Here is a 13,731-nt window from a genome sequence, read left to right on the forward strand (position 1 = left end):
CATTATAAAACAGTGAGTAGAAATATAAGCATCCATCCCCTGGGTTTCTAAGACTTTTATTTTACTATTTAATTTTTAAATCACATTTTGCAAAATTTGCATATTTGGGTTCAAAGATCAAAATAGTAGCCTGAATTCTTAGTGTACTAGACTAGATAAAAAGCTTATGTCAGAGTCAATATATAAAAAAATAATTCCTTCACAGTACAGTTTTATTTCTATTGATTTCTAAAATTTAATTCAGACATCTTGTAATAATGACAATAATGTATTGAAAAAATACTTCATGGCACCAATCAAAGCACACTCTGATTATAGACTGTGGTTATTGTGACAGGTTAATTATGTAAAATCCCAGCTAGTGTTTATAACTAACACATATTTTTAATTCATAAAATACCAAAGAGATTAATAATTTTTTAATCTAGTTTTTCTCTGCTTCTCCTTGAATCTCTTTGGGAAGTATGAATTGGTATTATTATCATTATTATTATTATTATTATTATTAAAAATATGAGGCAATAAGTCTATTGCCTTAGACTGGCACACAGCCTCGCATGGTCTGGCCCCAACCACTCTTTCCATCCTTATCTTCGTTTCACACATAAGCCCCAGAAAAGTAGAAGAGCCTATTCTTTCTGGAACATAACACATCCCATCCCAGTTTGTGCCTTCATCCATGCTGTCTGAAAGGCTTTCCTTTCTTATGCCCTTCTGCCAGTTTGTGCACCCAGTATTAGTGGCTTGCATTTATTCAGTGCTCACTACACACTATATATTTACTAAGAGCATTATTTCATTTATGCCTTTTAACAGGCCTGTTTTACAGAATATGAGAACTGTGGATGTTATCTCGATAATAAATGACAGATCCGCACCCAGACTTTGGAGTCCACTCTGTGATGCATTACTTAACACTGTGATACATAAATTACAAGTCCCAATAAACTTCCAAGATCAAGAGAAAAGTAATTGTTATCCCATGGATATTTCACTGACCACCCCATACTCTCACCCTTATATCTGCCCCTATATCTCTCTGAGGTCAAACTTTAATTTCTCACCACTGATAAAGTTAGTGATATACTCATCTTGTCTGCTTTACTAGTTATTCTGATTTATCTTAATAATCTTTGTATTAAATAGTAAAATGCACATGGTTAGCCCTCTATAAATACTGGTTATATGAATTCATCATTGACAGAAATAAGAGATAATTGAGATTATATCACAAATGACCTCTGAAAAACAATTTAAAAAATCAATTTAGGAAGTCTATAATTTAATAAATAATGATCAAAACTGAGTATTTCTTCATAAATTTGATTTTTTAACTTGAGTTTATAAAAGTGATCCCCAAAGGGACTTGTTGGGGCATCCCTGTTTCAATCCATTCATTCAATCACATTTATTTTTTAAAAATTTTATTGAATCAGACAATAGAATTTAGAACTGTTTGAGCACCCTAGGTGAATTTTCGTTACTCTAAAGAGCCAGTTAAAGATGGAAATAATTCTCTATGATGACTATATGTATATTATATATAAATAATTATTTTATTTGCTTTTTACTGGGCAGATTCAAAACTTTCATTTTTGGTAACAAATACATATGTTGGCTCATTTAGATAATGGTACGTTGTCTGGGAAGAGAAAAAAATAATCTGTTTTCCTTATGTGATGCCAAGCAAATGTAACCATTCTTTTAATTCTTAAAGATAAAGTGGATACTTTAATTCCACTTAGAGACAACCTATGTTTATTCATCCAATTTCTCAAAATTAAGAGGGGAAGTGATTTGAAGAGTATTTGAGGATTCTCCTTCATAAGTCATCAAAAGGTCACATTTTGCCCCATTTGTTTTAAATGTTGATATTATATTCAATTTTGATAGTTGTCTGATAGAAGTTTTAAAGTCTGACTAATTCTGTTTAAATACTGATAACTACAACTCTCAATCACTATTGCATATAAGATGTAAAGTTCTCAAATTTAAGATTTGCCTTTTAGCCTTTCATACTTAAGTTTAAAATGTATATTGATAAAATTTACATAATAAAGAAAAAGGTAATTATTTGGAGATGATAGTAACTTACTGAATTCAGAACAAGGATTTTTGGAAACATTCAGTGGTAGAATTGAGTACCATTTTTACTTTTCCTTTTAACTTCTGCAGTTTAAAAACATTTGCTTCACTTTGAAAAATTAAAATATAAAAACTAATTTTCCACAGCACAATTGTACTAGTTTTAGGAATGCTGGAAGGTCTCTCAAATCTGAGTTACTTTGAAACGATTTTTCTTAAACAAATAGTCTTTTTTCTTCTTCATTGACTTAAAACAAAAATACTCAAGCCATGATTGTTAATTACACCTACCGATCATCAGTGACAGAACAACATCCTTTTAAATTATCTTGAAAACTGGAATCAAGCTAGAAACCAAGAAGGATATAGCGTCTATATACTCAAAGGAGAAGAAAAAAAAATGATTTTTCACAATCAGGGCCACACTAGGAATAGTGCTGAGTTATTTTATTGGTCTTTGGTGGAAGGAAAGAGTCTCTAAAGCTTTCCTGGAGATTCCACCCACAGTAAACAAGAAGGTCATTGGGTCTGACATCTGACCTAGAGGAAATTATGACATTCTCTCTGAGCATTAGGTACTCTTTAAGCCGAGTTATTCTCCAATTAGAATGTAGTTACATATCCTACCATTTATTGTTTAACTTATTGCCTAGAACTTACAGAAGAGTTTTTAGATGTGAAGTATCAGAAAGCTAGCAAAGAAAAATTAAGAGCAGTGTTTTCTGGGATAAAATATTCCTTTTACACGCATACCACATTTCTCTTTCTGTTTTATCAGTGTTGTCTTTAGTCGGACACTGTTGCCCAGAAATACATGCATCAATCTACCCTTGCTTGTTCCTGATACAAGAAATGATGTAACACTTTCATTTTGATATTCCTTGTAAAAGAAACAGGCTAAGTGAGTCTGCCCTTGACAGGTGTGACTCCCTAATCAGCACTATTAGGCAGCCTTTTGCAGATTCAGCCAGGGGAAACTGCTGAACCCCGCTAACCACCACCACCACTTTAAACAAAGCCATTTAATTTGGTCTTAAGCAAGGTGAGGGGGAAAAAGCCAATTAGTAAATAAAGGGACAAACATAAAGAGGAATAATCTGCCAACAAGAACCTACATGCAAGCCAGAGATTTATGATTTTCTTCCCCAGGGAGGGAGTGACTAACGCACGCACACTGACCATCACCGTAAAGAGGTAAAGAGAGAGTGAAATGGCTCAACGTACACACACCCCGCTCCATACCGGGGACGAGTCTCCGAGCTGCGGCTTGTGCTCTCGGAGGGCCAGGCTGAAGCTGACCGCCCCCACGGCCACGCTGGACACCCCCAGCCCTATCTCCAGCACAGAGAGCACCAAGAGGCTCCCAATAATCTGGCCGCTGGTGCACATCCTTCCTCGGTCATCATTCCTTCCAGATCAGAGAGGGAAACCAACCATCCACCTTCTTTCTTCCACTATCCTCCTTACCCCTTCCGCCCCCTACCAGACCCCAAAACTTTTCTTTCACCAGCGAAGCATTCTCCACAAGGACTAGATTTCCAGAACCGGAGACCCTCTTCCCTGACCGGGCCAGAGGCAAGAGTCGCTCCGCCCCCTGGCACGTTCTGACAGCGATCGTCGGATTTTCCCGGGTTCGGTGGTCGGGGTCAGGAGAGGAGAGTGTACCCGCAGAAGGGCTTTCAGGAAGGAGCCAGAAACCTGGCGGAGCCAGGAGTAAAGGAGCCCTGCTCGAGAGGCGCTGTCCAGAGTTCTGCCGCGTCCCAAGTCTCCGCAGGAAACCTGCTTCCTTCGTAGCCTCCCAGACCCTTCAGGCTTCCCTTTCTTTCCTTGCCAAGGAGATGAGCCTTGCTTCCCAGAGATCCAAAGCGGAACTGTTCAGAGCTTCTCTCTCCCTCTCGCTCTCGTCTCCTCTCCTTTGTTTTCGTGGTAACACAAAGTGCTTCTGCGAGTCCCTCGGTCCCCAGGCTGAGCGGGCGGATATATTCAGCACCACGCTCCTCGTAGTTGCTGTGTCGCCAGAAAAAGCGACCTTGTCTGATGGCCTTTTTCCGTCTGGGTTTCTTCTCCCTCCTCGTCGTCCTCTTCCTCCCCCTGCCTCTTGCTCTGATTCTCTTTCATTTCAGTGACCTCATTGGGATTTGAGAGGTTGATGGAGGAGGAAAAAGCCTGATCTATTTGTGGGTCTAGAACCAATACTCTTGGCTGGCTCCTGATCGGCCCCCCCTGGGGACCCTAACCACAATGATCCTCGCGATCCCTGCCTTCGCATCTCCCCTGCTTGCTCCCTTCTGGGTTTGTATCCAGATGGAAGGGGAGGGATGCCTACGTCAACGCGGAGCTCATTCTGTGTAAAACTTTCTTTTGCGTATACACGGGGTAGGGTGGGGGCACAGTGGGCAAAGAAATAGAAAGGCAGAGAGAGCCGAAGGGATGGAGAAAGGCCAGACTCCTAAATTCACTAGGACCCCTATCGACTTTCACCCAGGAATTCCACACTCTAAAGAGCTAGACTCAAGCCTGCTCATAGGGAGCGTCAACTCTCCTTTGTTTCCACAAGTCCCTTGCGTGTTGGTGGCGGAGGTGTGGAGACTCAATGGGCCGAACACACTTTAGTGGGGATGTTGGTGGTCCTTCTTCTTCAGCAGACCCTTGCTCTTATCCAGTAGCACTGCTATCCGTTTGGGATGCATCGCCAGATTTGAGCATGACTAGGACCCTGTGTTCACACTGAAATTCAAGACATGTGTACATTTAAGTATTACGTTGGAAAGGGCATTATTAAAAACAAAAATCTGGCTCTTTGAACAACTGATAGTTGTCAGAGTCATCAGTGCAGGAGCCACCCCTAGCTTAGGTGTTTTGTGTTATAATCTGATGCACATGGTGTTCTAGAAGTATGGAAATCACTATGTCTGTTTCCCATTTTCATATCTCTGATTTTACTTCACGAAAAATCACAAGGCATCTCATCAGGGAGACTCAGGAAACAGGGAGATGAGAAGGTGTTTTTGGGGTGTGGGCCATCTTTCTCAAAAACTGAGTTTCACAGTTGGAGATAGATTGGAGGAAAATAAAAGAAAGGAGAGGGGCTTCTGGGTGACTCAGTCTGTTAAGCATCAGACTTTGGCTCAGGTCATGATCTCAGAGTTCCTGGGCCCAAACTCCATGTCGTGCTCTGTGCTGACAGGTCAGAGCCTGGAGCCTGCTTCAAAATCTGTGTCTCCCTCTCTCTTTGCCTCTCTCCCACTTGCATTCTGTCTCTCTTTCTCTCAAAAATAAATAAGCATTAAAAAATTAAAAAAAAAAAAGAGGAGGATTGAGTGAGGATATACTAGACCAAACCAGGGCATCTTGTCCTCTGCATACATGCAGACTAATGCAATGTAGGCATCTCTCTGATTAGAAGTTTCTTTTTTTAAAGCCCTAATGCTGAGATCACTAAAGCTGAGTGATACATATTGTATAGCCTAAGTGTCAATTTCAGTTTTCTCTTAAATTTGATTTGGGGCTTATTTAATCGTTTAAACTAAACTATTAAATTATCAAACGATTATAATTTACTTTCTTTATGAGGTGTTTATATTCTACATTTAAAAAGAATTGAGTCCTCTCACCTTTAAAAATATAAAAGCAGGAAGGAAGAATTATAAGTTATTAGGCCTTTAATAGTCCTCAGTTATTGTGATATTTGGAAAACAACTCAAACATTTATGTTGATTAATTAGTGAGTTCTTTTTCCACGTCTTGAAAACCCAGTCCACCAAACAGCCAGTTGTTAGAATCCTTCAAGTATTTTTTGGTTTTTATGAGGCACAGTTTATTTTATTTAAATCTTGTAGAAATCATCTAAATGATCCAATTTATATGTAGAAATAATGAAGTATCTAGGTTGCCTAGCTTTGGTTTGTCTTTAGTCATTCCTTTTCTTTTTTTTTTTTTTTAAATTCTTCCCCCACTTGAAAGAGAATAACAAACTAGAGTAACTGTTCAAATAGATTTGCCAATGCAGACATACAGGAAGGAGTGTGACTTACGGAAGGGAAATTAATTTTGTAGAGGACATACAAGTAGTGTTAACAATAGATAGATTTCAGAAAGAGAAAGAAATAAGTAAATCATATATTATGGTTGTATTATTTCTGAATGCGATGCCTAGAAATATGTTCACTTAAATGCCCCCACAGCTTAATCATATGCCTGAATATAATCAATCTTGATTGATCCTAGATAACTGGTGCATAACTCATAACTTTTAAAAATCAAATGTATACAGAAGAAATTAAATCTATCTTCACTTATCAGTGACTACCAATGAATTACACTTACTTATACAGAAATATTTAGAGGAATAAAATAAAACCAATAATTATACATAGAGGAAATTATGTTTTACGTTTAAAAACATGAGAATCAATGCTGTTAGAACTTTCAAAAGAATACTGCCTGTTCTGGGAGCAAAGTAATTTTACATGCCCCTTTAAATGATGTAAAGTTCCCCCAAAGTAAACAAAAGGACCACTAAAATTTATTCTTAATCATAGAAATCATAACAAAAATGGATTCAAATTGGCATCTTTTATGCTTCAAAACTGGTTTTTAGAGAAAGAATTATAGGATGAAACTGCAAATCAAATTAAAACTAAACACATACATAAATAAATAAAGTGCATTGCTATCCAAATACCAGCGGCTCTACAGTTAGATGGTTTAATTTTTAAATCATGGACAACAAAGGAGCTATTCATGAGATCCAGCGATACATGGCTCAATACTTGTACATCTTTAACAAGAGTCATAGTATAAAAAAATCTCAAGTTTGCCACCTGCTGGTTTATAAATGACACAATGAATATGAGTGTATAGGTAACCTGAAACAATTCATATTAAACTTATCAGCTAATCAGAAAAAAATCCTTCATAACTGATTTCTTTAAGGACCTAAGTTCTGCCAATAAGCATTTAAGAGTTCTGAGATACTCATGCACCCATCTTCCCAAATAAGGCTCATAGAAATTTTAAAATATGGACAAAGGAAAATCCAAAAGTTGTTAAACAAATACCACCTGTCTTAGTATAATGAAGTAAGCTGATGAAACAAGCAAGTCAGTCACCAATACTGGATAGTAACTGAAAAGGTCAAAATTTTAAACATTAATTCTGAAATCTGATTTCAAGTGTTCAAGCTACTATAAGCTAAATTTGTATGGTGACTGAACGACTAATTTAGTATAAAAATTAAAGAAAAGAAAAATCACAAAATCATTACCAACCATTTGGCAGTTTTTAAATGTTACAAGTACATTTAATATCTTAATACTCTTGTCAGTGTGGTTAGAAATGATTATACCTAAAGACTTAGGTAGGATTTGATAATGTGATTCTGGTAAAAAGGGAAAAAAGAAAACAATATGTTGAATATTTTTTTAATTAAATATCAAGAAGTGAAGATAATTAAAACTAAATTTATCTTTTTTTTGTTTGTTCGTTTTGTTTTCTGGTGATAGATCTTAGAAGTCATTACCTAATAATATTGTTAGTGCTTATGAAAATTAGAGAAAGTATGGTACTTAGTACTGTATTTATCACAATTTCTCATTTATATCCGAAATATCCTTTGACTATTAATGACTTTTAAACATGTATAAAAATAATCCCAAATGATGTATTTATAGTGATTTCTACCTTTAATAAAGTATGGGTATTTCTACTCCTGGCCATTATGGAGTAAATGGGACTGGATTTACTCTATTACTATATACAATGTATTCAAATAAACTGTTCAGATACTGTGTGACAGACAGAGCACCATTGTAATCTCTGGGTGAGGAGAAATAAAAGCAAGGTTTTCTCTCCTGGTCTTTTGACTATAGGCACTTAACAGATTGTGTTACAAGAAAAGAAATACTAAACAAAGCATGGTAGTCTTACTGAATTTCTGGGACAAAGAACAGAGTTTTGGGAGGTTGAGGTAGCAACATTTTCAGGACAGAATATTACAGAGGAGGGTCTTTTCAGGGGAAAGAGATCTCTACAGGGATCCCTTGAGTGTGTGCTTAAATTCTTAGCCCCACAATCATGAGGTGCAACTTCACAAGACTAGAAACAGAATGACGAGAGAACTAAAATCTGAGGCTTACAAGATGTCTGGGAAGGTTAAGGTTCAAAAGCAGCAAAAAAGAGTCCTTGTTGAACACTCGGCCTTCAGTGGAAAACTGAGGTGGGACACTCATAGGTAGGAGGGCTAACCTATGCCTGGAGTAAAGGCAACTACATCTGAATGAAATACTGAAATACTTCCAAACAGGCCTCTCAACTATCAGTCTCTTCAGTAAGTAACTTAACAAAGTCTAACATATCTTGGGGCACCTGGGTGGCTCAGTCAGTTAAGCATCTGACTTCGGCTCAGGTCATGATCTCACAGTTCTGGAGTTCAAACCCTGCATTGGACTCTGTGCTGACAGCTCAGAGCCTGGAGCCTGTTCCACATTCTGTGTCTCCCTCTGTCTCTCTGCCCCTCCCCTGCTCATGCTCTGTCTGTCTCTCAAAAATGAATAAACATTAAAAAAAATTTAAAAAAGAAAGTCTAACACATCTTAACGAAAATTACCAACCATTACTCAACAGTGTAAAAATCACAGTATACACTAACCAATTAATATCTTAAATATGAAAAAAACTGGAAAATGTGATCTATAACTGGGGTATCAGAGATGATGGAATTAGATAATACTTTAAAACCTCTGTTACACATATTAGAAATATATTCAAAGGTGAAGAGGAAAACAATGTGAAACTATATGAATTATAGACATAGCAGGCAATAAAATATAATTTCTGTAGATGGAAAATTGTATATCTGAAATCAAAAACAGTAATTTGAGAATAATAGCAGATTAGACACTAAAGAAGAAAAGATCAGTGAATATTAAGATGCAACAATAGAAATTAGAATTACAGCAAAAAAAAAAGGAAAAAAGAAAAAAACCCACACACACACACAAAAAAACAAAAAACCCCACCCCAAACCCACAATACAAATTAAATCACAGAGAGAAAAAAAGACAGAGAAAAAAAATAGAGAGTCATTGACCTACAGGACAATTGAAGAAGTGAGGCATGGATATAATATAAATTATAAAAGAGGAAGATAAAAAATTTGACATAATAATGGCATATTGTTTTCCAAATGTGGTGAAAACTACAAACGCACATACCCAAGAAGCTCAATAAACTGCAAACAGGATAAACACACAATGTACATCACAATCAAATTGCTGGAAACCCGTGATAAGGATTAATCATTAAAAGCAGCCAGAGGAAAAATGACACATTATGTACAGAAGAAAAGAAGAATGAATTTCAGACTTCTCACCTAAAATTACTGAATCCAGAGGACAAATGAATGACATTTTGAAGCAATGAAATGTAAAAACAAACAAAAAACTCTATTAATCTAGAATCATATGCACAGAAAAATGCCTTAAAAATCAAACAGAAAAAGATTTCTTTCAGACAAAAAACTAAGAGAATTTACTTAGACATAAGATCTTCATCAAAATGAATATTAAAAGAAATATTCTTAGGGTGCCTGTGTGACTCAGTGCGTTAAGCATCTCGTTCTTCATTTCAGCTCATGTCAGGATCTCAGGGTTCATGAGATCAAGTCTTAAGTAGCATTCTGCCCTGCTAGAATCGGGCCTGCTTGGGATTCTCACTCTTCCTGTCTCTGTCCCTCCCCCCACTGTGCCTATATGTGTGTGTGTGCACATTCACGTGCTCTCTCTCTCTCAAAATAAATAAACTTAAAAAAAATAAAAGAAAAGAAATATTCTTCAAGCAGAATTAAAATATGGGCCTATAAAAGGAACACTGACCATAATATATTGGTAACTGGAAACAATGTTTTCGGACTTGGAGACCAAAGATTCTGCAATTGAGACCAGAGATGCCATGCAAGGTAAAAAGTTTGCAATTCTAGTAAAGCCAAGAAGATGAATAGCTAAAACAAAAGAGAAGGCCAAAATTCTTGCAACCAGAAAGACATAGGTTTCATACCCATTTCTTTTTTATTTTTATTTTGTTAAGATTTTATTTAAAGTCCAGTTAGTTAACACAGTTTAATATTAGTTTCAGGTGTACAATATAGTGATTCAGTACTTCCATACAACACCTGGTGCTCATCACAAATGTACCCTTACTTCCATATTTCATGCATCCCCCAAACTCATTTCCCCTCTGATAACCCTCAGTTTGCTCTCTATAGTTAATAGTCTGTTTCTTGGTTTGTCTCTTTTTTTTTCCTCTTTGCTCATTTGTTTTGTTTCTTAAATTCCACAAATGACTGAAATCATGTGGTATTTGTCTTCCTCTGACTGACTTATTTCACTTAGCATAATGCCCTTTAGCTCCATCCATGTTATTGCAAATGGCAAGATTTCATTCTTGAAACCTTTTTTATGGCTGAGTAATATTTCATTGTATATAACACCACTTCTTCGTTATCCATTCATCTATCAATGGACACTTGGGCTGTTTCCATAGTTTGGCTGTTGTAGACAATGTTGCTATAAACATTGGGGTGCATGTATCCCTTTGAATTAGTATTCTTGTATCCTTTGGGTAAATACCTACTAGTGCAATTGCTGGACTGTAGGGTATTTCTATTTTTAACTTCTTATAGACACTCCATACTATTTTCCAGGGTGGCTGTGCCAATTGGCCTTTCTATTAATAGTGCAAGAGAGTCCCTTTTTTCCACATCCTCACCAACACATGTTGTTTCTTGTGTTGTTGATTTTAGCCATTCTGATAGGTGTGAGGTGATATCTCATTGTAGCTGTGATTTGCATTCCCCTGATGATGAGTGATGTTGACTATCTTTTCATGCCTCTACTGCCCATTTTTTTTTTTAATTTTTTTTTCAACTTTTATTTATTTTTGGGACAGAGAGAGACAGAGCATGAATGGGGGAGGGGCAGAGAGAGAGGGAGACACAGAATCGGAAACAGGCTCCAGGCTCTGAGCCATCAGCCCAGAGCCCGAAGCGGGGCTCGAACTCACGGACCGCGAGATCGTGACCTGGCTGAAGTCGGACGCTCAACCGACTGCGCCACCCAGGCGCCCCACTACTGCCCATTTTTAAATCTTCTTTGGAGAAATATGTTCATATATTCTGCCCATTTTTAAATTGGATTATTTGTTTTTGGGGTGTTGAGTCTTGTAAGTCCTTTATAAATAAATAACCTAACCATACACCTAAAGGAGATAGAAAAAGAAGAACAAAACCTAAAGCCACTAGAAGGAAGGAAATAATAAAGATTAGAGCAGAAATAAATGACACAGAAACTAAAAAACAATAGAACGGATCAATGAAACCTGGAGCTAGTTCTTTGAAAAAATTAATAAAATTGATAAACCTCTAGCCAGACTTATCAAAAGAGAAAGGACCAAATAAAATCACAAATGAAAGAGGAGAAATCACAACCAGCACCAGAGAAATAAAAACAGTTATAAGAAAACAATATGAAAAACTATATGCCAACAAGTTGGACAACATGGAAGAAATGCATAAATTCCTAGAAACATATAAACTACCAAAACTGAAATAGGAAGAAATACAAAACCTGAACAGACTGATAACCAGCAAATAATTCGAATCAGTAATCAAAAAAAAAAAAAAAACTCCAAGAAATAAGCATCCAAGGCCAGATGGCCTCACAGGTGAATTCTACCAAACATTTTTTATTTATTTATTTATTATTATTATTTTTTAATATATCAAATTTATTGTCAAATTGGTTTCCATACAACACCCAGTGCTCATCCCAAAAGGTGCCCTCCTCAATACCCATCACCCACCCTCCCCTCCCTCCCACCCCCCATCAACTCTCAGTTTGTTCTCAGTTTTTAACAGTCTCTTATGCTTTGGCTCTCTCCCACTCTAACCTCTTTTTTTTTTTTTTCCTTCCCCTTCCCCTCCCCAATGGTCTACCAAACATTTAAAGAAGAGTTAATACCTATTTCTTCTCAAACTACATGCATTTGTAATTTCTGACCCTCTCTTACACTTAAAAAATTAGTGCTAAGATATAATGTTATGTATTTCTCAACTGAACAATCATTCACATCATTACTTCAGAACCAAAGAAATTGTTAAGAACAAGCTCTTAGGTTACATTACCAAATATGAAAAGTAGATTAGCACATAATGGTAGAATTGACAGGGCCATGAGAATACTTGTTAGATTTCATCTTATGTTTAGATCCTTTCTACTATATTCCTGACCTCTTCAACTCATCCAGTGACCCAGAACAGACTGTATTTTAAAAAGTCTGCATAATAAATCGACATCTGTCTTCTGGACTAACAAAAAACAAGTAAAGATTATTTTTATTGTTATGATCATGCAAATATTTTACAATTTTCATGCCTTGTGTCACATCGAAAATTTATGGGAGAAATTTCCAAGTCCCTTCAAGATCAGGTACAGGTCACTGATACTAGGGAGTCTTAACTTGTCCCTGCTTCTCTAATATAAAAATACTTACACTGTGTAAAGTACAACAGGTGTGTTCCGATGAGAACCATGTACTAGAGGATAATTTTCTCTGTGGTCCTATATTTTTTTTGTAAATGTACCCTATAACAATTTTGGCCATTTTTGATCACACTCTGAACCCTGATACAAGGCTGAGTTTTCAACCAATGAAAACTGCATAGTACTTGTCCTATGGATTGTCCTCTGTCTCCAGTCTTGTACTCATAGAGGTTTTTGTTTTGTTTTGTTTTGTTTTTTTTGTTTTTTTTAACCTAAGGGCTGGTTGATTCATTTATCTCTATCTAATTTCATCTTGTTGGCTTTTGCCCCTCATTGTTTCCTGCTGAGATCTTTTTGGATGTTCTTTCTGTCATCCTCTGCACTATCTATTCCTTAAAGAATTATGCATCATTTGCCCCCAAGCAGTGGGCCTATTCTGGCCTCATTCTTCTTCTTCTTAACATTTCTAAAAATGTCATTTTTATTGTCTTTGGCATTTTTAACAAGCTTCTGCTCATTTATGCTTCATACTTTTCTGTCTCTGTATTTCCAGATTCCTGCTACTCTAAGGTTTTATCATCATGTACATGTCCCAACTTTCAGCTTTTTCTATTCCCCTCAAAATACATGCTTATCTGATTAATTCTTGTACAGGTACAAGATTCAATTATTTTTACAATTTTATTTTCCCTCAAATGGGGAATTTGTTGTTATAATAATAATTTTAGTTTTAAGAGATTCCTGTCCAGTTCAGCTATCTTACAACTACAGTATTTGGCTAGGGGCTTATGTTACGTATAGTAGAAATTTGGGTGTATATCTCACTATGTCGATATTTGTTTCCCCTATTTTGAATTGACACTAACTTATAAACTCACTTAACACTTAGAAATTATCTGTTGAACAAATATATGAGCAATTAAAATAAAGAGTTGATGAAAGATGGAGATATGTTATTTTTCCAAGACTTTATCCACAACTTCTTCAACTGATATTTACAAAAAAATCAAATCAGCATAGTGATTCCTCTCCTTGTTTCCTTCACTGACCTATTTAAAAATAAAATGAAAAAGGCAAATAATAACCTGGAAAAATGTGAAACAATAAT

At 36.2% G+C, this 13,731-nt stretch overlaps 1 protein-coding gene across 6 annotated transcripts in view; it reads right to left on the bottom strand.

Moving 5' to 3' along the window:
* The window catches only part of TMEM196 (transmembrane protein 196), a 52,371-nt gene extending 48,479 nt beyond the window's left edge, over positions 1 to 3,892 (bottom strand). For 2 of the 6 annotated variants that reach the window (XM_045495038.1, XM_045495036.1), the window contains exon 1: positions 3,328 to 3,708. In XM_045495038.1, coding sequence (XP_045350994.1) covers positions 3,328 to 3,474 — 147 coding nt within the window. In that variant the 5' untranslated portion in view covers positions 3,475 to 3,708. Of the gene's footprint in view, positions 1 to 3,309 lie in introns of all 6 variants that reach the window. The other 4 variants (XM_045495037.1, XM_045495035.1, XM_045495040.1 and 1 more) reach the window with 3 other exon arrangements.
* Between the last annotated feature and the right edge of the window lie 9,839 nt (positions 3,893 to 13,731).

Source organism: Leopardus geoffroyi, chromosome A2, assembly GCF_018350155.1.
Source record: "Leopardus geoffroyi isolate Oge1 chromosome A2, O.geoffroyi_Oge1_pat1.0, whole genome shotgun sequence".
Taxonomy (NCBI): Eukaryota; Metazoa; Chordata; class Mammalia; order Carnivora; family Felidae; genus Leopardus; species Leopardus geoffroyi.